This window comes from Crotalus tigris, unplaced genomic scaffold (genome assembly GCF_016545835.1).
Source record: "Crotalus tigris isolate CLP2741 ecotype Arizona unplaced genomic scaffold, ASM1654583v1 scf7180000020856.321264, whole genome shotgun sequence".
Taxonomy (NCBI): Eukaryota; Metazoa; Chordata; class Lepidosauria; order Squamata; family Viperidae; genus Crotalus; species Crotalus tigris.
Genome location: NW_024098218.1, coordinates 150173 through 174278, shown reverse-complemented (window position 1 = coordinate 174278; position 24106 = coordinate 150173). Strand labels below are relative to the sequence as shown.

Sequence of the window (24106 nt, the reverse complement as noted above, 5' to 3'; positions counted from 1 at the left end):
ATCATAATCATAATCACAGAAATAATAAAGTTGGAAATGACCTTGGAGATCATCTAGTCCAACCCCCTGCTCAGGCAGGAAACCCTATACCATTTCGGACAATGGTTGTCTAGTCTCTTAAAAAATTCCAGTGTTGGAGCATTCACCGCTTCTGGAGGCAGGTTGTTCCACTGGTTAATTATTCTAACTGTCAGGAAGTTTCTCCTTAGTTCTAGATTGCTTCTCTCCTTGATTAATTTCCATCTGGTGCTTTTTGTCCTGCCTTCAGGCGCCTTGGAAAATAGCTTGACTCCCTCTTCTTTGTGGCAGCCCTTGAGATATTGGAACACTGCTATCATGTCCCCCCTCATCCTTCTCTTCATTAAACTAGATATGCCCAATTCCAGCAGCCATTCCTTATATGTTTTAGCCTCCGGTCCCCTAATCTTTGTTGCTCTTCTCTGTACTCTTTCTAGAGTCTCAACATCTTTTTTACATCGCGGTGACCAAAACTGGATGCAGTATTCCAAGTGTGGCCTTACCAAGGTATTGTAAAGTGGTATTAACACTTCACGTGATCTTGATTCTATCCCTCTGTTAATGCAGCCTAGCACTGTGTTGGCTTTTTTGGCAGCTGCAGCACTCATATCTAAGTGATTGTCCACTAGGACTCCCAGATCCCTCTCACAGTTACTACTATTGAGTAAGGCACCCCCTATACTATACCTGTGCATTTGGTTTTTCTTGCCTAAATGTAGAACCTTGGTTTTTTCACCATTGAATTTCATTTTGTTAGATAGTGCCCAGTGTTCAAGTCTGTCCAGATCCTTCTGTATCTTAAGCCTGTCTTCTGGAGTGTTGGATATTCCTGCCAGCTTGGTGTCGTCTGCTAATTTGATGAGTTCCCCATCTATCCCATCGTCTAAATTGTTGATGAAAATGTTGACGAGCACTGGGCCCAGTGCTCTTTCTCTCCCCCGCCCCCACTACTTTTGAAATGTGTTTAGCTTCTGGGTGCTGAATTAAGTGCACAGGAATCTGTTACTATATTGGTTTGTGCCAGAATAAGAAGTTGATTTTCATTTGCCCCATTTCTTCACTGCATAAGCAAAAGAAAGATCATTAAGGGAGAAAAGGGAAAGACTAAGAAGTCAATCCGGTGTCCCCTTCTGAGATTTTTAGGCTACTAAATAATATCATTTAGTGCTTCATCCTGTATAAAAGCTGTAAGTGTGACATAGGATGAGATTCTGGTGGTTTTGAATGTTTGATAGACATGCACATTTTGCCATCAAGCGAATAAAATCCTTAGCATATTTCTCTACTTCATTCAACAAGTTTTTAAAAACCATCCAAAGTTTTTTTTTTTTAAAAAAATACATCAAATGGTAAAAGTGGAGCATCTTCTATTGAAGTTAGCTGATTTAATGACAAAACAAAAATCCAGTATCACATCAGTGAATGATTGAAAAATGAAGTCCATTTTGCAATGACCCAAATAACTTGACTGCCTCCTACCATGACTATTTGTAATTAAAATGTTAATGAAAAAGTAACATTGCAACCAGTCCTCACATTTATGACCTTCATAGATCTGTAAAACAAAGTAACCCTGAAGTAAGATCATAAGCACAGTTGTGGTTTTACTAAGTGATCACTTGACAACCAATTTGCCAGTTCCAGTTGTGGTTGCCAAACAAGGACTACCTGTATAGGATTTCTGACAATTTGGGATTGCCCTGATTATATTATTATATTCCTTATAAATAACAATATAAATAATAAATCTTTACCGACCTATGTAAAGGAATAAACTATTTTTAATCAGGAGTCAACAGCTGCTAATACGTAATATAATAAAAATAAATATATTTTATATGTTAATGAAATTCTGTGTTGACGTGCTCGAGCTTTAATGTATTTGCTTGACCCCAGCAGAACAAGCAAAATGGTACAAAAACACAAAATTACAGAAAAACTCATGACTCCCCATACCCATTTCTAGAAAAACTATTGGGGTGGAATAATTATATTTTTAATTCAAATAAGTTAATATTTTAGAACATTATTTGAATATATTATCCAATTTACATCATTGAAACTTTCTGACATCTAGAAAATAAAGTATACTACTATGTAGATAATTCCTGATGTTTGAAAAGATATAAAACATGTAGAATGCTGAAAGCTAAAAATATCTGCTACAATAGAAGAGTTTTACAATTCTAGTCCACTTTATTTTCCCCATTGAATTTGTTTTTCATATTCTACATCTTCTGTGCCATATACATTCATTTTGCTCACTTTATGTCCTAAAGCAAATTCAAAGGTTACTTCAACTTGTACAACATCCTCAGTTCCTGATGACTATGAAGTGCAATGAAAGTTGCAACTTAAAAGCTCAGTTTTATGAAAAAAATCCCGCCTAATTAAGCATATGTTTCCTAAAATGCCAAAATATCCTTCAGCATAATTAAATATTTTTTTTCATATAATCCACAGATAGTATGGTGATATATAGTGCCTCTGATATAAATAATACTTTACCATGCAGATAATTTTCAACATATGATCGGGACCCAAAAAAAAAAAGGTACTTGCAACCTGGATTTGAAATTTTGACAGCAGGGCCCACTCTACATACACAGGATCACATTTTGGGCACTTGGTAACCAGCCTGCATTTATGGCCATTTGCAGAATCTCACAGTTATATGATCACAATCTACTACATTTTTTGCTGGAAACCAAAGTGTACTTATGATTTCTGGAAAAAATGCCCATTACAGGCAATGAGTTCATTTAATGACTGGTATTTGCTTAATGACCACTGCAAAATCATAAAATTGGGCACTGTCACATGGTAACCTGCTTAACGAGCAGCAAAACCTAGGACCATAATTCCAGGTTAAATTATAATAGATAATAGCTATGTCAATGCTGCTAACATCAGGTGTTATTGCTTTGACAACAGATGGAAATGCATTTATTTTTCTCTTTCACTTTTGGGAAGGGGGATGTGGATGAGAGTCCATTTAGTCATAACAATTTCAAGTCGTGGGAATTCAAGATTATTGAGCCCAGAGTTGATATGGATTGGGCGGGTTGGAGAGCTGTGGAGAGAGCCCACGTTTTCAAGCTAATTGGGGAATGTGATTTATGACTGTTAGTTGGAGGAGGGAATTGTGCTTTGCTACTTTGTGCCAAGGGGAGGAGAGTTCAGTTGTTGGCTTCAATTTTGTAGTGCCTATATTATGCTTCTCGAATAAAAGATTCTTTAAGGTAAACAATGCCTCGAAGTTCTTTTGAGGAGTTTTATCTGCGGAACCATGACAAGCTATCTATGAATATCTTGATTGAAATGGTCCAATTTTAAAAAATAAGCACTATTTATTATAGCACATAAACTATTACATTTCCATATTATTCGTCTTAGAAGCTTGAATTATGACATTATTTTTAAGGATAAATTATATTCTGGAATATAGATATTATAAAAAACAGCCTATATTAATTATAATAGTAACTGAATCTTATGCATAAACATCATTCAGGTCAACAAGACTAACTTTTCCAGCACTGTGCATATGTATATTTAGGACTGAGCTGTATTTTTGGATGTTAATACTTTCTCTCCATGGCTTTTGCCCCACATTATTCCTTGAAATCTTGCATCAGTCCTCACAATCCCTATTGTCATTAAGCAAGGAACACAGATCATGAAGTAAGGTGTTGTGACTTTCTGGTTGCTTCCAACAAACAAAGTCAATGAGGAAATTAGCGTAAGTTATAAGTCCCAGGCACCTCACAAGCAGGCTGATGGGCAGAAAGTGGCTGCTACAGGCCATGTATGGCTACTGCCAGGTGAGACAAGATGCATGGGGGACTGCCATATTTTTATTTCTGTGCGTATGCTGTAGGTACACACTGTTGCTGGGAAAGAAGCACAGGAGTGTGAGCGACTTACAAGAGTAACTTGTGACCTTCTCTGCTGGCTTCCCCATTGACTTTGCTTGTGGGAAGCCAGCAAGGAAGGTTGAAAATGGGGATCTTCTGACCATGAGATATTGCAACTGTCTGTAAGTACAATCCAATTGTCAAATGCCCAGATTGTGATCACATCTGGATACTGGGATGGCTGAAACTTTGAGGACCAGTCATAACTAACAGTTGTTCAGCGTGTTTTAACATTGAACAGTTACTGAATGAATGGTCGTTAACTGAGTTTGTTAAGATACTGTATCTCAATTAAGAAAGAAATCATGAAAACATTTTTCCTGATAATTAAATATTATTTATAATAGTTTATACATATGCTGTACATTTAGCACCTAAGTAAAAATATGATTATGAGAAATATAGCTGCAGAAAGTATTTTGCATCTTTTCAGTCATCTTTTCAAGTGCCCTGGAAGGTAAGCCAGTGAAGTTGCCTCATAGCAAATTTAATCTGTTTACAAAAGCAGTAAAATAAAGTGTTAAGATCTGATAATAGGCTCTCAGCCAGTGCATCTGTATCCAGAATTAGTTCTTGGTTTTAAACCTAAAAGGAAATATTAATTGGATTAACTAACTCTTCATGTGGTTTTCACTTTGCTTCTTTCAATGTGTTTCCTTTGAGTGTTCTAAAATGTTTTTTGGTTTGGTTAACCAGACTTCTGCTGAAAACAGAGTTATACAAATTTTGCAAACAACTCATAAAAACGTTAAAGCAACAGAATAAGCATAAGAACAAAATTAAATCTTGTTTCTGGAAAATATAAGTTTTGTGTTTGCTAATAAAATTCCAAGGTCAACCATTTGAAAGATGTGGCTAACCGCAGAACAAAATTGTTTATTGAGTGAAACTGTCATCTACTGTTGAAAACACCACAGTGTTTGAAGAAAGTTTGTGAGAAAGGGTATTAATAGCTTTTTTCAGGTTTGAAATATAGCTCAGTTTAGCTGGCAGTTTACATTGAAGCAAAACTGATTTTGCCAAGTTGAATATATTTGAATATTGAATATATTTAAAATGTATTTGTTCTAAAACACAATAAAAAGGTGCGATGACTCAGCTGTTAAAGACACTTGTCAGCTGGAAAGCTGACAGTCTGGGTTCAAAACCTGAGCATCATGCAATAGCGTGAACTTTGCTTACCTGCCCCAGTTCCTGCAAACCTAGCAGTTCTAAAGCATGCAAATGTGAGTAGATAAATAGGTACCACTTAGGTGGTAAGATAACAGCATTCCATGTGCCTTGGTGTATAGTCATTCTGGCCACATGACCATGGAAATGTTTTGAGACAATGCTGGCTCTCTCAGCTAAGAAATGGAGATGAGCACTAGAGTCAAATACGACTGGACAGGGGAAACCTTTACCTTTTATTTTTGTAATCTTAATAGCTATACTTTTTAATGTTATTCATTGGTGAAATTGAATAAGAACATTATTTTAAGGGCATGCTTTAAATGCATATAGGTGACCTTTTAGACAAAGGTGTAAGACTAATTTTCTTCATACAGTTGAAATAGGCCAAATCATTTATATCTTTTATCAAAAGCAGCCATTCCTTAAATTGGATCTGGTGATGAATAGTGAATGTATCTTAAATATTTACAACAGTTTTTTTCTAATAGGAATAATGTTGCTATTTCAGCAAACTTTATTTACCCCTCCTAATTTTTCTGTTTGTTTCTTGTACAAGCATAGCCTGCATAAAAAAAACAACACAATGCATTAGAACATTCTGAGTATGTCATATTAGCATTATAATCTGTTGACAAACTATAATTTTGTAACAGATCTGTTCCTGTTCATCTGGTATATCTTGATATTAGAATGGCTCTGCTTGTCTTCTGTTTTTCATATCGTTGCTTAGGGCTTGGTTTTCTCTTCTATTTAATATCTACATGAAGCCACTGGGTGAGGTGATCCAGTGGTTTGGATGAGCAGATCTGGGGTGGATACATCTCCACCCCAGATCTGCTGAGTGATGTCACGGATATCCTGTCACAGTATCTGGAGGCTCTAGGGCCCTAAATGTGGCACAATTGCCTCTGATTCAGTCCAAGCAAGATGGAGTAGTAGCCTTGAGTATTTATTCCTCCTGGGAACAAGGTTCTTCCATAGTGATGGGGTACCATACTGGATGGGGTAGCATTGCCCCAGGAGACCTGGTGGGGTCTTCTTGAACTTATGGTTCCTGCTTGAAGAGCAGGTGGCAACTGTGAGTAGGTGGATGGATTTTGCACCAGTTATGCAAATTCCTGGACTGGTGGACTTTTCTCACAATCACTCATGCTCTTGTTACCTCTCATTTGGATTAAAGTAACATGTTATAGATGAAACTGCTCTTGAAGAGCATTCATAATCTTCAACTAGTGCAAAATGCAGCTGCATGGGTAGCTTAATGGTACAGTTATATGACACATGTAACAAAATTTCTAATAGGAACTGGTATTTTTGAGTGTAGTTCGGAAACCAGGAGGCATATCTTCTTGGCAGCAGAACATTTTTTCTTCGGAGTTCAGGATGGCCTTGACCCTATTAGCCTTTCATAAGACTCTTAAGATTTAGCTATGTGTGCAAGCCTGAGATCCTGAAAGTGTTAAGAGCCTGGGTACCCTAAATTTGACATGAAAAACTTTGTTAAAATATATTGTTTGGAGTCAGGTGTCCTATGATATTTGGAGTGAGCAAATATAAATCATACACCCACATATTTTGATCATATAAACAAATTATATCATATTTACTGATGCTTTATAATACAATCTTAATAAAACATAAAGCTTTGTTGAGCCCATGGCCTATTTTCAGTTCATGGCATTTTTATGACAAAAGAAATGCTGTACATCACATCTCTTGACAGCTGCTAACTCTCACGGGAAAGGATCACCTAGAAATCCTCCTAGTGCATAGGTGTCAAACTCGATCGCATCACATGACATATTGTGACATATCACAATGTTTTTTGCCTTTGTGGAGCCAGGATGAGTGTGGCCTGCGTGTGACACATCTGGCCCGTGGGCCACAGTTTGACACCTCTGTCCTAGTGTATTTAGAAAATTAAAGCAGGGAATCCTGTTCTAAAGACATTTGACTTCTATTATGAAGTATGTTACAATTCAACAAAAATTGGGAAGGCTATAAGTTTCATATGCTTACGAAAACCAGTTTGGTCTAGTGGTTAAGGCACTAGGCTAGAAACCAGGAGACTATGAATTCTAGTCTTATCTTAGACATAGCTAAGAAGACTTTTCCAGTCACTGTCTCACTCAGTGTCAGGCTTGGGTAAAATCTAATTGATCAGTTCCTATGCAATCAATGAATAAATACTTGGTTGATCCTAAAACAGCGGATTTTGCACTTGTGGGAAAATGCGAAGAAGAAGAGGGAAGAAGTTGGTTGGCGTATCCTGTTACAGGAAAATCTGTCGCTCAGTGGAAAGATACTGTTAACAGTTGAGAGAGGAACTAACTGACTTGTTGAAGTCATGATGGAACTACATGAGATGCCCTTTCTATGGGTCTAAATGATGAAACATCATTACTGAATCTCAAGGATAGCTGAGGTTTTAGATTGTAAGAATTGCAAACGTATTGCTCTAGATATGTTTGCTTACTGTAAAGACATATGCTATGGTTGTGTCACTAACTTGCAGGTATATGTTACTGCCAAAGGTGAAGTAGTTATGGGTGGGAATAAGACTGAGAAAGAAGAATTGTTTTGCCTGTTGGAAATACTTTAAGCATAATTACTTGGGCACCAGTAACTATTTGAACAGCTTTTTTTTTCTATTAGGTAAGAGATACTTTTTAATCAGTTTAGTTATCTGTGGAGTATGTACTTTTCAGAATTTTTCAACTATTCAGAATGGGAGAAGTTTTAAAACTAAGTTGCTGAAAATGCTTCATTAATTACAGTATTGGCACCTCGACTTCAGTTTCATGTGTTTGGCAACATTTTGTTTTCACATAGAACAAATCTGACCACCCCTAAGCTATATAGAAGAAGCACAAATTATTAATATGAAATTTTGTTTTTTATACAACAAGAAATATTAAAATACTGGTAAAAAGTCCTGTTTGTCTTGAATTGTAGAACCATTGTACTTCAATTTCTGGTTATTATATGCAATTTTGTTGGCAACTACATAAAAGTGGTTTGCCATAGCCATCTTTTTTTTTAAAAAAAAAAATCTAAGTCTAACATATAGGCCTTCTACACATTTAGTTTTTCCCAAGATGTGTAGAACTTAAGATGTTGTAATATATCAGGATAGTATATTTGCAGATCCAAGCAGTGTAGCCTTTTGCAATTTAGAGATGGAAATTTTGTCAATGAGCAGGTTTTCTAAATGCTGCCAAGTATTTTTTCATATATCATTCAGTATGCCAATAAACATTGAGACCATCCCAGTCATGTTATGCTATAATCATAGCAATGACAAATAGTAAGAGTGATAATAGGTAACCCTGGAAGATGCCTCTCCTAATGTTGACAAGCCCCTATTTTTCATTTCCAGCCACCAATTCTGTTTTCTCCTGCTTTGTTTTTTTTCTATAAATAGTCTAATGTTTTTACTGACACCAGTTGTTTGCAAACATTTGATGATCCAACTAAGTGGTAATGATTCTCATTTGCTTGAGTGAATAAAAATAAATGTAGTTGAACCTGTGATCTCCAATAAATACTTTCTCTTTTCTGGATGAGTGTAAATCAACTTCAAATATTTTAGATGTCATATATGTTTTATTTCTCATATAGCTTACTGTAATTGTTCCACAGAAGCTGAACTATTTTAATAATCTCCAGGTAGTTTCCTGGGGAGAAAAAGTTCTGTTAATTACTTAACTGGGCTTTCAAGTTGGATGAAAGACCATTAAATCCATCTTTAACTTACCCTAATGTAACAACATTTAATTTTGGACTACTAGACTAAGATTCATTTTAAAGGATTTTTACTACAACTTATTGATTCACTTATTGATTCATGTTTCCTTCCACAATTCTTCACCCATTTTTTCTTTTGTTTTTTTTCTTATAATAAATAAGGAGACAAATATATTTTTGAGAATGAAATTCAGTATTTAACTGAAATTGTTTACTACAGTAAAACTTAATTCAAATAGATTTTAAAAACCATAGTAATTGTTAAATAATGTATTCCATAGTCAATAAGAAAAATATATAAAACCTGCCATGTTTAAGTGCTGGATGAGATAACATTTTTCTTGTAAATAAAAATGTTTTGCTTGCTATTATTATATGGATATTACTCTGAATGGACAATTAATATACAGATTTGCTCTTTTCTTTTAATAGACTTGTTTTCAACTGAGGATCAACTGTACATTTCCAGACCAGCTTTCTTTTGATCTAGTTCCATTTGGGGTGGCTGATATGGATTACTTTCATCTAGTAAGGCTTTCTACAAATTCTGAGGATTTTCACTGTATACTGAGTATTTTGTTTAATTCAGTAACTGTATGTCTATAACTTTAGATATCAAAGAACATTATTTACCTTTCCTTTCCTGAATTTGATTACATTTTTACAACCTGTGAAAATAAAAGTATGTCTTCTTAAAAATCTTTTAGGATTCTCTTGCAAAGCAGTATTGAGCCAGATTGGATTGGACCTTCTGTGTGGAAACATCAGTCAAGTACCTACCAATGTATTCTCAAAATTAATTGAATTGTTGAAAGACAATCATCATGGGAGGAGCTGTGAGTGCAGGAGAAGATAATGATGATTTAATTGATAACTTGAAAGAAGCACAATATATTCGCACTGAGCGAGTAGAACAAGCCTTCAGAGCTATTGATCGTGGTGATTACTATCTGGAAGGCTATAGAGACAATGCATATAAAGACTTGGCTTGGAAGCACGGAAATATACATTTATCGGCACCCTGCATTTATTCTGAAGTCATGGAAGCATTAAAGCTTCAGGCTGGATTGTCTTTTCTTAATCTGGGTAGTGGAACCGGATATTTAAGTACAATGGTGGGATTAATATTAGGTAATATTTTAAAAATTATTAAACATTCTTTTATATAGGCTGAATTACTTATATTTTCAGTTTTAAAATAGCATGTTTATGCCCCTGCCAAACTTGCAAGATATTAGCAAGTAGCTTTTCAAATTAGTGTTTCTGATATATAATTGATTAAAATTTCTGAAATTACGAAGAGATCTGTAGCTTTGCAAAGATGAGCAAATGTTTATAGCTTAATTTTTATGTCAGTATTGCCCACTTGTACAAAATAAGAGACCCTTCAATTGTTTTAAAAGTACAGTAATCATGACATTTAAGTTGAGACTTAAATTTATATCTTTATTACATTATTTTGAAAGTGGGAGATAAAGTGAGGAAAATAACATAATTCAATACATGTTCCCTGCTAAATAAAAAAGGAATTTTGAGCTATACCTTCTTGCGATGTTTTAGTGGAAAAGCAGCTTATAATGCTAAGCACTATTCTGAAAATTTCCTGCACTACCACTATCATAAATGAGATTGCCAACATAATCACATAATGGTTTGATTGCAAAGCAAGGTAAAGCACAGTTTTGTGAAACTGTCCAAAGAACTGCAATGGACAATAAACAACTTTCTGCAGTGCACTAAGTTATCTGCAGTCGTTTCTTTTTCTTCTTATAAAAATAGTTGCTATGCCCTGGGATCTTTATTTATTCCTGTGTCAGTATTGCAGCTATATGGTTTGGGACTTATTGGATAACTTTCTCTTTTGTTAATTAATACATACATTCCCACTATCTACTTTGTGCTATGTAGTTGTCAAATAAAGATGTTCTTTAGCATTCACATCAATGTACAGTTTTATAAAAATACATTGATTCAATAATCTTACATGGTTGCTGAATATTAATTTACAGGCCCTTTTGGAATAAATCATGGAATAGAACTTCATCCTGATGTAGTGGAATATGCTAAGGAAAAACTGGAGAGCTTCATAAGATACAGTGATAGCTTTGATAAGTAAGTATATTGATAGCTAATTTTATATTAAAATCTTTTTCCCTGTGGTGATAGTAAAGCATTTAGGAAGACTTGAGAAAACTTGCCATGCTTATTTATTGCAACCACGATTGAAAGTTTGTAACATGATTTTAAAATGTTCAAAATGTAAGACATTCATTCATTTGTTACTGTGGTTGTATTATCAATATTCTGGTCCAGTCTTCAAAAGTGTTGCACATCTTGGTCTCTCATGTTGTTTGGGGAGATCCCGCATTCCTTACCTTAGCCTTTGTCACTCTCTGTATATAGATCTCTATGTAAATATTTCTACTTGTTAAAATTACTGGAATGCTTTCTGAATATTTCTGAACTTCAAATTAAAATTGAGTTGTACAACCTTTTTGGATTTCAGTCAAGGAATATTTTAAATAGCACTTGTATCTCTCCCACTTTTTCATAGCACCTTATGGATCCAAAAACTCTTGACTCTTCATGTAAACTATAAAGAATTACATGATTGAAAAAGTCTAAAATCGGTAAATAAGTAATCTTTTGGCTTTTGTTACAGCTTATAATGAAAGGATTCATGCTATATTTAAATTTTATGTATTATGAAGTATTTAGCACCTTAGCTACTTCACATTTGTATTTTGGCATGTATTTTGAGTATGTATTAATTGCTAGTATCTAATTTAGCATTACAATAATAACTGCTTCTATTTTTATTTAGCAATTTTCAGACTAAATGTTATGTTCTTTGCATAAACGGATTGTAAGTTGTGTCTGCCTCATACCTATTAATTGATTATGTTGAGCATAGAATATAGGCAAATCACAGGCTCTAAAGCACAGATCAGTATATATTGATATTGTTTTTTTGGTTTCAGTTTTTGATGATTGAAATATCTGCTTTAGGCAAAATAGTTACATGCCTCCTTTTCCTGTCTGTCCAGTCCTGTCAAATTGGAATGGTAAATTAGCATTATTTATATTCCCACTGACATTAGCAGGAAGTATTCAGGGTAATTCTGTCAATTTAAACTAATTTGGGGTCAGAAACAAACCCTAAAGTGGTCCGTTAAACTAATAGTTTGGTCACTTAAATATCCCAATATATGCTTGCTTTGAAAAATAAACTTTTTGAGGATTAGTTTTAATGATGATAGTGAGACACTGTTACTGATTTACTTTTTTAAGTATGCAGAGTTCTCATCCTTTCATCTAGGACAAAATTTTGTTAATCTGTTGTAAATACATGCAAATATGGTAAGGTATAAGTATGTTATTAAAAGTTTTTAATATATGTTGTAGCCTTAGGCTAGGTTGCCAAGGTTATATATAAACTTTGTTATCTACAGTAATGCCAACAGGTAGAGCAGGTACCCACACACTTACAAAATTCACTGAAGAACTTTTATGTGCAATAAGAAAAATGAGCCATTAAAACATTGGAAGAATAAAAGCAATTTTTGTGACTTTTCTGGAAATTTGTTTTATTTGCAGAAAAGTTATTATGGTTACCAGTTAAACCAGTTTGCAGGTTTAAATATGGCAAAACATATAAAAATAATTGTTACAGTTCAGGTTCAAATAATTGGACGACAGAACAGGAAGTAATCAACTATAATGGCACTGGAAAACAAAACAAAAGAGAAAGGGGGGAAATGCTTGCTAAACATAGTACACGCATACTGGGAAATATAAGCTAAGTAAGGCAAAACAGCATAATGAATGAAACCTCTTTTTATTTTTATTTATTTGTTAAATTTATATAACTATTTTTGCATGTTTCTACAATTGCATTAAAATACTCTGCTGGAGTAGTTATGGAGTTAGACAAGAATCCACCAATGTTTAATTCTATTACCTTCCTTAGGCCGGGAGCCAATCTATCACGTCCACCTGGGCTGAAGACCGAGTCAAGAATGGGAGGAGCTACCCCAGGACGGACGTGACAAATTAGCTGACCCGGTCTAATTGGCAGGAAGGCAGAGTTAACCCATTGGTGGATTCTACATCTCCAGTGCTGGAGAAGAGCACCTCTCAATTATGTTGCGTTAAAGAATGAGGACTGTTCCTTCCTGGAGAAGGAAGTATTTCATATAATCATATTATAAATATGTTCATGATCTCAAATATCCTATCACTTAAGGAGTACAGCTTTTAAACCCAATGAACCTAGTAGAAAGCATTTCTGAATCTAGCTATTTGTTTAAAATTGTTATTGTTCATAATAAGCAAGTGCCTTATTTAAAATTTTTATGTTCTGCTTTATCTAACTCCTTAGCCATCCCCAGTTTGATTATTTTACAATCTGATAAGTAGCTCATAATGGCTCCTAGTAATTCTTCAGAGACAATAATGGTAGCTTGAAGATTTTTTCTAGGTTTTAAATTTTGGGTGGCTTTTCCCCCCAGTTTCTTGGTTTTGTTTCAGATTTTTAAAGTAATTTATTAACTGTCTTAATTTTTCATTGTTTCCTTGATTATATTTTTTTGCATATGTTTGTACAAAATGTCCTTGGGTTAAAGCTGGGACAAAGAAAAATGAATTATTTTTCCCTCATTTTCTGCAATTTTCTGCCTCCCAATTTGCCTGCTCTGGCATTTCTCACTGTACAGTGAATGGTCATTTTCACTGTACAGTGAATGGTCACTGTACAGTAAAAAGTCATTCTGACTTTTTTGTTTAGATTTCTTCTGTTTTCTTTTTAGTTGGCTTATATTGTCTCCTGCAGGGTTTTGTTACAATTACATTTTTAAATAAATTAAATAATATTAACATTGGGACAGAAAAAGACATGGGTTTGGTGATGAACTTGTTCTTCATAGAAATAATGTTACAGATATCTTTGTTAGTTTAAGTTTTTTTTGTTTATGTGTTGTTTTATACTTTTAATTTTAGACTTACCTTCTCTAGTCTAATCTTGTTTGATTACCCATTTAATATTGATTTGTACTCATATATCTATAAACTTAGCATTTATTGCCTGACAAGCTGGTTTATAATCTATGGTTTATATGAGCACTTTCTTTAAATTTTAATTCTTCATGTATTGAAGTGAAGGATACAGAATTGGAATGAATGGTATGTGAAATACACTTAAGGTATTTAAAATATTAAGTAGATATAAAATTTATGTCATAGTTTTACATGAATCTCTTATTATACAAAGATGAAACATCTTTTTTGTATGAAATTGTTTGGTTGAACATTTCACAGTCAGCGGAAATAGCCAAGTCTTATGGAGTTATGATTTAAGTGAAGCACTAACAATGCAGTGATGTGAGAATATATTGATCCTTGTGGGCATTTTATTATTATTTTGAGTATGTTTGATTTCTGAATATGTGTAAATATATTGAAAAGTTTAGGAAATATTGATTTAGATGTTAATAAATCAATTAAAAGTTAGTATGGCAAATATAATGTTATTAAAATGAATATTGTACTTCATTTGATTTTGCTTTTTGGGAAGCATCTCAGTGTTAATTACAAATAAATGTTGTTTTCAGAGTGGAAAGTTATATAGAACATACAATATATTTGGGGAAATAGATCACCAAAAATTTCATTAACTAAACTAAGATTGTCCCCTGATGATCATGATTTTAATGTACCAGACTTGCAAAAATATCACAAAAGTTATTTTTATCATCCATGAATTTGTTAACTGAAAAATAGTAGAAAATCATCCTCCATGGGCCTTATTGAAAAGTTGTTATTTATTCCCATTATCAGCATAGGAAGTTCTTCTATCAATGTAACAATAGCAATAGCACTTAGACTTATATACAGGTTCATAGTGCTTTACAGCACTCTCTAAATAGTTTACAGAGTCAGCATATTGCCCCCAACAATTTGGGTTCTCATTTTAAAACTTCAGAAGGACAGAAGGCTGAGTCAACTTTGAGTGGGTCAGGATCGAACTTCTGGCAGTGAGCAGAGTCAGCCTGAAACACTGCATTCTAATCACTGTGCTAGTACCATGGTAGTAGAAATAGTAGAAACATACAGTAGAAAAGCTATTTATTTCCAGGAGTGTATGCTGTAAGAAATCTTTGGGGTTTATTGGGATGTAAATAGGATTTTGATTGAGGCTCATGAATTAACTATTTGGGGATTTAATTCCTGAACACTAGAATGTCAATACTGGAAGAAGCTGGACTAGCTAATGGACTCTACAGTTACTTATGGTATAAAGGATATAAAAGAAGACAATACTTAAAAGGACACATAAGACAAAACTTGATAAAATTATGGAACATTACAAAAAAAACCAGAAATAACAATTTCACTTTGTTAGCCTTTGCTAACAACAATTTCACTGTTAGCCTTTGCTCTAAATCTGGCATGTCAAACTCGCAATGTCACATGACGTCTTGTGACGTCTCGCGACTTTTTCCCCATTGTTAGCAATGGGGTGGGCGGGGTTTCGGCGTGACGCATCCGGCCTGTAGGCCAGCAGTTTGACATGCCTGCTCTAAATGCTTTTCATATTGGAGATAAAGTAAAAACAAGTGTAATTTATAAATTACATTTATAAATCTAGTCCACTCATGGGCAGGGAAAAAACCAAGAGTAAAACTTAAAATTATGCAGGATATTCGTGAGAGAGGTGGACTCAAGGTATCGAATTTGAAATTGTATTATGATGCTGTGGTTTTAACATTAATAAGTGATTGGGTTAATTTAACAAATGTAGAAATACTCCTCTTGGAGGGTTGGGATTTACTTTTTGGATGGCATGCCTATTTAATTTTTAATAAAAAGGTTGACAGGGTTTTTAAATCTCATATTATAAGGATTTCCTTACTTCGGGTTTGGAGGAAATATTATAGAAGTGATTTTAAAATTCCACTGTGGGCCATACCGGGGCATGCGATAGAAGGGATAAGGAGAGGAGTCAAGATGGATAGTGTTTTTTATGCACAACTACTTAGATGGGATGGTAAAAATTGGCAATTAAAATCCTTGGAAGATTTAATACAAGAAAATATTATTTATTCATGGTTTCATTATAGACAAATAGTGGAGAGGAGAAGGGTAAAATTTACCCCACAATTTTTTTTGTTAGGTATTGTTTCTGATTGTAATACTAAAGAGACTACATTGATGTTAAATTTAATTACAGTGGCAAGTTTGTTAGTAGGGCAATGTTGGAAGAAGGAATCTTTGCCTACCTTGCAAGAGTGGTTTTTTAAAGTTTCTTATTTGGCGGAAATGGCAAAGATTTCGGCTTTCTTGAAAGACCAATCGCAAGAGAAGTATTTTTTGGTATGGAAAAAATGGATAGACTTTATACAATATAAGTTGGATATAAAAAAATATTATTTAGCTTTTCAATAACTTATATTTAAAACTTAAGATATTTTATAGACTTTATAGACTTTTTTTCTTTCTCTTTTCTTCTTTTTATTTCTTTTCTTTTTCTTTCTTCCTATTTTCTTGTATTTCCTTGTATTTTTGTTTTTTTATACATATATTATTGTTAACTATTTTACAATTCGTTTAATTAATGTATTTAGACTTGTTTATGGTTTATATTTGTTTTAAGACTTTTTGAAAAAAATTTAATTAAGCCTGTATTCAGCTCTGGGAAGGTCGGGGGAGGGTTGGGGGGGGGGGTTCGGGGAAGGGAATTGTATTGTTTTGTAAAATCTAAAAATTTTCAATAAAAAAAAATCTAGTCCACTCAGATATCATTAATAGATTTAAAACAGCAAGAATTACTTAATGAAAGCTATACCATACAAACATATATACAAGTAGCTGAAAGAATAAATCTAATCTTAAAAATTAGAAAGGGACATAGTTTAAAATACTCATTCAGAATTAATACTACTTGCTAGAGCACATATATAAACTCACATTTATATATGATGTAGAGAGATCTTTTTTAAAGAAGCAGGATGAATTAGATATAACATTTTACAAAATAGTCCCAGTACAGTAGTGGGAAGAAAATTAGATGTAAACTTTTACAAAATAGTCCCAGTATAGTAGTGGGAAGAATTATGGAATGAACAAATGTGTAAAATTTACCCAAAAATAATTTAAGAAAAAAAATAGTATGAAATGTTGTATAGATGACTTACAATAATTGCCAAAAAAGAGAGAAATCATGTAGCAATAAATGGTGGAAATGCCATGAGACAGAAGGAACATTTTACTAAATTTGATGGGCAAGCCCCAAAGCGTTGAAAATATATAAAGATTTAGAGAAACTTAAAAATTAAATTTGAAATGAAACCACAGTTCCTTTTATTAGTTGTAATTACAGAATATATCACTAAAATACAATAATTTCTTAAGATATATGTGCATGTCTATAAGGATAAACTTTGCACAACATTGGAAAAGTAACACAATACTCACAATATCTGATTTGGAACTTAAACTTGGAGAATACACAGATATGGTAAAACCAGGGCTTTTTTCCTCATAGAACGCCCAGAACGGAGTTCCAGCACCTTTTTTAGATGGAACCTTGTAGGGTAGGCAAGGGTTGTATGAAGTGTGTGAGTTCTGGCACCTTTTTTTTTTTTTTTAGAAAAAAAGCACTGGGCAAAACTAAGAGTATATATATAGTAGAAGTTTAACTACTTTAAATTTAAGAAAGAATAGCTTCCATATGCTTCAAGGCAAATATAAACACAGTATGTTTTTTTTTAAATGTATGTTAATTGGTTGGAGCATAGAAAAGGGGAAAGAATTAAATACTTACCTATATTATTTTCAGAGGGGTTTTTTGTATTTATAAATAGTAATACAGCGGATGGATGGATGGATATAGATAGAAAGATAGGTAGGCAGACAGACAGACAGACAAATAGATAGCCCATTGGATAACTATCTCAAAAATATTTCCTTACCAGATTTCTCAATGCCTTCAACAGTGGCAGAGCTTCTGAAGTACTGCCTTCATGGGAAAAGTTCTTAAAAATTCAGGGAACAAAAGTTCAGGGAAATATTCAGTGATGTATCTGCCTTGAGAATAGACCATATTAAACTGTATAGTATACTGTAGTTAAACATCAGGAGTTGACCAGAGGAAATGCTTTATGAGATTTTGTATCCTAGGTAATCTTCAACTATAATCATTTGTTTAGCAACTGTTCAAAGTTACAGTGGGACTGAAAAAACTGACTTCTAATCAGTCCTTGTGACTGTCACAGCATTCCCATGGTCACAGGATCAAAATTTGAGCATTTGGCAACTGGCACATATTTACAATGGTTCCAGGGTCACACAATCACCATTTGTGACCTTCCTAGCCAGATTCCTAGAAGCAACGTCAATAGAGGAAGCTGAATTTGCTTGATTCATTTAACAACTGCAGTGATTCACTTAATAACCATGGCAAAAAAGATTGTAAAATCAGATGCAATTCAGTTAACAACCATCTTGCTTAGCAATGGAAATTCTGGTTCCAATTGTGGTTGTAAATTGAGGACTACTGGTGTGTCATAAAATGTTTTATGATAAATTTCATCTAATAAAATGTTTTGTAAAAATTGCTAAATGTCATGTATTCTGGATTTTGGACACATTAGCCAGTTTGAAGTCTTGGTTCAAAAATTGTTGCCTGTGCTACAGTTTTGCCCGTTAAAAGTTTCACACAGACAAACATACAAGTTTTAGTAGTATATAGATAAAGCTGTGTGTGTGTGTGTGTGTGTGTGTGTAATATCACAAAAACAACTCAATCTACTTTGGTTTATCTTTTATTAATGTTATACTAAAGAGTAATTGTATAACTTATGAGTTTTTCTTTGTCTACTTATTAATGCTATCTGTTCTACAACTATATTTTTAATAAATAAATGAGGAGAAAAATATTTAATTCTTTAAAGTGCATGCTAAGAAATAGATAGTAAAATGTTTTATTGGAAGGAGTAGGAAGAAGCTGGGATAGTACTTTAAATCAGCTATCATGCATAATTATTGTAATGGCTTTTCTTAGCTTCAAATTGAATTTGAACTTCTTAGCTCACAACAGTGGCAGCATTTTCAACTTAAGCAGAGTTTGATAGCATAATATACCCCAGATACCTAGGCTGTTTCAAAGTTATCTAAGGTCTTTCATGTCTGATGGAATCACTGATGGAAGTTAAACCATATATTTTTCAAATATATATGAATATTTTTAAAATAGTATTGGGATTTTTCAATCATGGACAGAAGAATTTGAAACCCATATGATATCAATGGTTGCAAGTCCTTAAAATGCTAAATTGATGTTAACAGGTTTAAGAATAAAATTGTATTTTATGTCTATTACACTCTTCCTCCACCCCAAATGTATTGGACGTCAGATTTTAATTTCTGGAGATGTAAACAATTTGAAAGATCGCTGGCCCAGATGATCTGGTCTTAAGAACTACTAATATTAGTATTTTGATGCATATAAGTAGAGTTATATTTCATCAAGGAATTACCTTTGGAAATGTATTTGCTTTAGAAAAAGCAGTATATTCAACTAATCAGAAAATGAAGTAATGTGTTCTTCTTTGGCATAGATTTCACGATATTATTTGCAATAATAGGGTAGAATTTTTAGGTTAATTTTGTTTCTTTTCTATTATTTTTTATTATTATCTTTTAATCATAATATACTAGATATAGGCATCTAGTATATGACAAAGTGTGTTCAAAATGTGTCAGAAATATCTATTCACAAATAAGTTTGTGATTTCTTTTATTTTCTGACATTTAAATCTATATTTTCAAAGTAAAATTTTCTATATGTTCAACTACATAGCAGTTAGAAAAATCACCAAAGTTGTATTCCTGTTCTCAAAAGATGGAGATATTTTGGCAGTAAGTTTAATTTCTATGTTTGACATACATGTCAAAAAATTAGTTCCCTTTTGAAATGGAGATATGATTTTGTTAGATCTTCTTCCCTTTTAAAATTTAATTTCACTACAAAACATTACCTTAGGCAGCAAATCACAACTTTCTATTTTATCTGGACTGTTCTTAGGAGAAACACTTTGTAAGTTTAGGTCATTGCATTGCCCTCATTTTGAAAATTAATAAGCAATGCTGTTCTTTCTTTAATTGACATGAGTCACTTCAAATTTTGAAACTAGAAGGATCCTTATGGCTATCTAATGCACAGATGTTGCAATGCCAGGACTCCTCTTCACTTGTTTATTGAAGGGGAATATGTTGTCTTTTCTGCTCCCAGTCAGCTTCTAGATGTATAATATCCGTCTTGGAGGGAGAGCCACGGGGCAGTGCTAGATTGCCCACCTGCTAGCACTCTACCAATCCCCAAAGGGCAAAAGCTGATATGATCCCTTCTGGGCAAGGATACCAGCAGTTCACCTCTGAGTTATGAAAGAATCATCTTTCTACAATGGTAAGTGAGATCAATTGTAGTATTACTACTGCAAAAATATTACTAATAAGATAATCTTTTTAATCGCTGATATCTGCAGAAGGATAGGACACTTATTCAGCCTCCCAAGAGTAAAATAGTAGTATGTTTTAGTTCTATTAATATAGTGAAGGCATTCTGTTGACCTACAACAAAAAGAAAGGCCTTTTATCCAATTTCACTTGAATGAATATGTCATTTTACAGATAATTTATTGATTATTTGAAGAAAAAGAAGTGGAAGTCTACAGTTTTCAGATTTGGAAACTTCTATTGAAATGGGATTGTGATAAATTTAGTTGTTATAGGAGCAAGCAAAACACAATCCTTGGAGTATTTTTTATGTTGCTTTGGTTGGAAAGATTTGAGATTCTCTTAGCAGACACTGGCTGAACACTATATTTACATCATGCTTTGCAAGTACATTGAAGTTAGAAGTTTTCATCAAAATAAGGAAGTCTCCATCCAGGTAAAAGAAGAACAGCAGAATAATTGAGGATCCTGCAAAACAGAATTGTATCTATTGCATTTGCTTCATCTGGTTGCCATAAAGGCATTGAAATCAGGATTAAAAAATACTTTGTCCATGTAACAAACCTGCAATCAACAAACACATTACTATGTTCTGTATGGCTAAATATGCTGTGGCTTTAATCTCTGAACACAATAAAATTAAAGTTCTTTCTGATACTATTTCATGTGCAAAATTTTACCACCATTACCATAAACCTCTATTCCTAGTGTTCTTATGCTTCCTCACTATTTTTGCTGTCACTTTTTGGCCAAAGGAAAAAAAAACACCCTTGTGAAACCTTTCCTCTGGTTAAGAGTTTTTTCTTGGCTCATGACGTTGATGGATCCTTGCCAAAGATTAGGCCCTGCTAGCTTACTGAAAGAAAGAGTGCTTAGTTTTCAAGACAAAGCTCTACAGAATGCAGTCAATACAGATTAAATATGGAAATACAACTAATTGGCAAGCAATAAATTTTGGTGTTTTCAGAAGCAAATACTTGGAACTCTTCAAACTGCATCAGTAATAACAGCTTTTAAATATGCATTTGAAAGTTTGATAAATATGTATTTTACATGAGTTAGACAAAATAGTTTGGAAAACATTTAAAAAACTAACTTCAGATGAGTGTAGTGTCATATAGATTTGCATGTTTTGATATGAAATGTAATTTTTACCAAGACTGAAGGTAATTATCTTTACAGAATCTATATAGTACTTTATAGTAATGCATCTATATCCAAATATAACTATTATTTTATTACTACATTTATACCATATGTTCCATTCAGAGCCAGATGAATAATTAAGGACTTTGGAGTTTCAATAAATTTCATCCTCAGCTACATATACTCACTGGGTAACTTAGACCAATTATAATTTCCCTTTTCAGGAAAAATGAAGGGTAGCATCATGAACTCTCAGAAGAAAAATGGAATATAAATCTAATAAATAATATTTAATACATAAACTATTAAAGTAGTATAAAAGGTTACCGTTTTCCTATTTTATCATTTTAAGAAATATAAAAGAAAGTAATAACTAGTCCAGTTTGAAGGTAATTGAATATTTAAACTTTGTTCTTCAAAATTCTGGTTTAGCACAATAATCATTATGATATGCAAGTATACTAAACACTTATTAAGTCACTGTTGCCACCTGCTTTGCTGATATTTTTTTCTTTCAACCTGAACTTATCATTTACAATTATTATATAGTTTATTATAATATTATATTCAGAATACAATTGTAATCAAGTTATTTTCTCTTAAAATGCCATGACTTATAAGAGCTAGGAAAACAGCAAACATGAAATATAGTTTTATTTAAATGAGCTATATTAAAGCAGTTTTCATTTTGCTTAGTATAGTTAGAAATATATGTATACAGTACAAGAAATTATCTGATCATAATTTTTCTTTTGAACAGTATATTTCAAAAAGAGCCTTCAATATCCTTATTGTATAGTCTGAAATAAACAACAATTTATTTGAAACCATTGTAGTCCACAAAAATTATAGCTGTGAAAAACAATTTGAAGTGGCAGAAGAGGAAAGCTTAATTTCTATTGCAACAAACTGCTGCATTTCTGTGTTAGCAAAATATATTTAAATTGATATGCTGTTTCACAGTATTTTACAGCCCTCCCTAAGCAGAGTAGCATATTGCCCCCAGCAAGTTAGACAAATGATATTTTTTAAAATCTTGTACAGCCTTCTGTGGTGGATCAATGGAACATGTATACCTGCTACGTAAAGGGAAGGGACTCTATAAATGTATATAAATTCAATGTTACCTTTCTGATATGTTAGACCATCTTAAATCATCATCCATCAGAAAGTCTTAATTTATTCCAAAGTAATGGCCTACTTAAACTTTTTCAGGTAGCCTCAGCCTAATCAGTCCCACCACAACCTCTTCACTTAATTATTCTTTTATATGAGATTTGGGTTCTGTTTGTTTTAGAAGATACTGGGAATTCAACATTAATGTAATATGGACTTGAAGTGCACTAGCACTCAGCAGATTACTTACTAGCAGATAATAATTTCTATAGATTAATAGAAAGGTACATAAGGACAATGCTCTCTTATATATTTAATGTTAAGTTTCCTACATCGAAATTGACAAATTACAGGTTCTTCATTATCATATTATAAAGCCCTCCCTCCCTTCCTCTCTTCTTTCTGTCCTATCCACATATACCAGAAGTCTTGAAGGAATTCGTGTCCAAATTTGTTTCAATCCATTTTATTGTATTTCCAAAGGCCATGTGATTAAGATTATTTTTTAAAAAAATACCTGCAATGAATGAGTTAGAAAAATCAGGTACAAAATGTGAGTTCTTTTATTATATTTCCTGGAGTATATTTAATGATTCATATGCACAGAAGTGGAAAAAACATGGATGTGTTCAACTGAATTATGAAATGAACTTATATTTACTCAGTGCTAGCCATAAGGACAAGACATCTTTTGATTTCTGAAGCTCCTAAGTAATTATTTTACTTGCAGTCTGCCTTTATAGAAGGAAGATTCTCCTGACCTTGTGAATCAGAGGAATCTGGCCTAATTTTATGAACTGTGTTTCACATTGGTCATTTGGCTATTTTCTTTTTTCTTTTGTCTATTTTGTGTCTCAGATTGGATTACAGTGTGTTTTATCCATTTTATCAATCTTTGACCATATTCTTACAAACAACTTGTTTGAAAGGAGAGTGTGCTCTAATAAGTTATTTAAATAAAGGAGGTCAGTGAGTAGGACATGAAAATTCTTACCCTACTCCAATAGTATTTCCTTTTAAATAATCATTTCATTTCTGTGGATCACTAGCTTAAATAAAAAATTCAAATACATTTATTTTGTTACTTTTTGTATTTTCAAACACAGCACGAACTTAGATATGTTTTAGTATTAACTTTTAGTCTTAACTATGTTACATCATTCTAAAGCGAGTGTTAGGATTCAAATATATGAACAACTGGTTCTCTTTGTGGATGCTGCTTCCAGGAGTCCATTCTGGACCTGGGCAAAAAAAAAAAATAGTTACCGGTTCTGCTGAAGTGGTGCGAACTGGCTGAATCCCACTACTGTCTAAAGCCAAAAGCAAGCATGTGGGAAGGTCTGACTATGTGGCACTAACTGGTGTGAATTCTAAAGTCAACCTGATTTGCCAAGTAGCTCTCATAGATGCTATATCTAACTCTATACTGTTTCCTTGATCATGAAGAAAAAGAATGTTTAAAAACATCTAATATC

General features: G+C 33.2%; 1 protein-coding gene across 1 annotated transcript in view; it reads left to right on the top strand.

Annotated features, from left to right (window-relative positions):
- The first annotated feature begins 842 nt into the window (after positions 1-842).
- The window catches only part of PCMTD1 (protein-L-isoaspartate (D-aspartate) O-methyltransferase domain containing 1), a 37176-nt gene continuing 13912 nt past the window's right edge, over positions 843-24106 (top strand). Inside the window, 4 exon segments of the mRNA XM_039368591.1 lie at positions 843-4057; positions 9288-9383; positions 9563-9986; positions 10865-10967. Coding sequence (XP_039224525.1) covers positions 9680-9986; positions 10865-10967 — 410 coding nt within the window. The 5' untranslated portion in view covers positions 843-4057; positions 9288-9383; positions 9563-9679.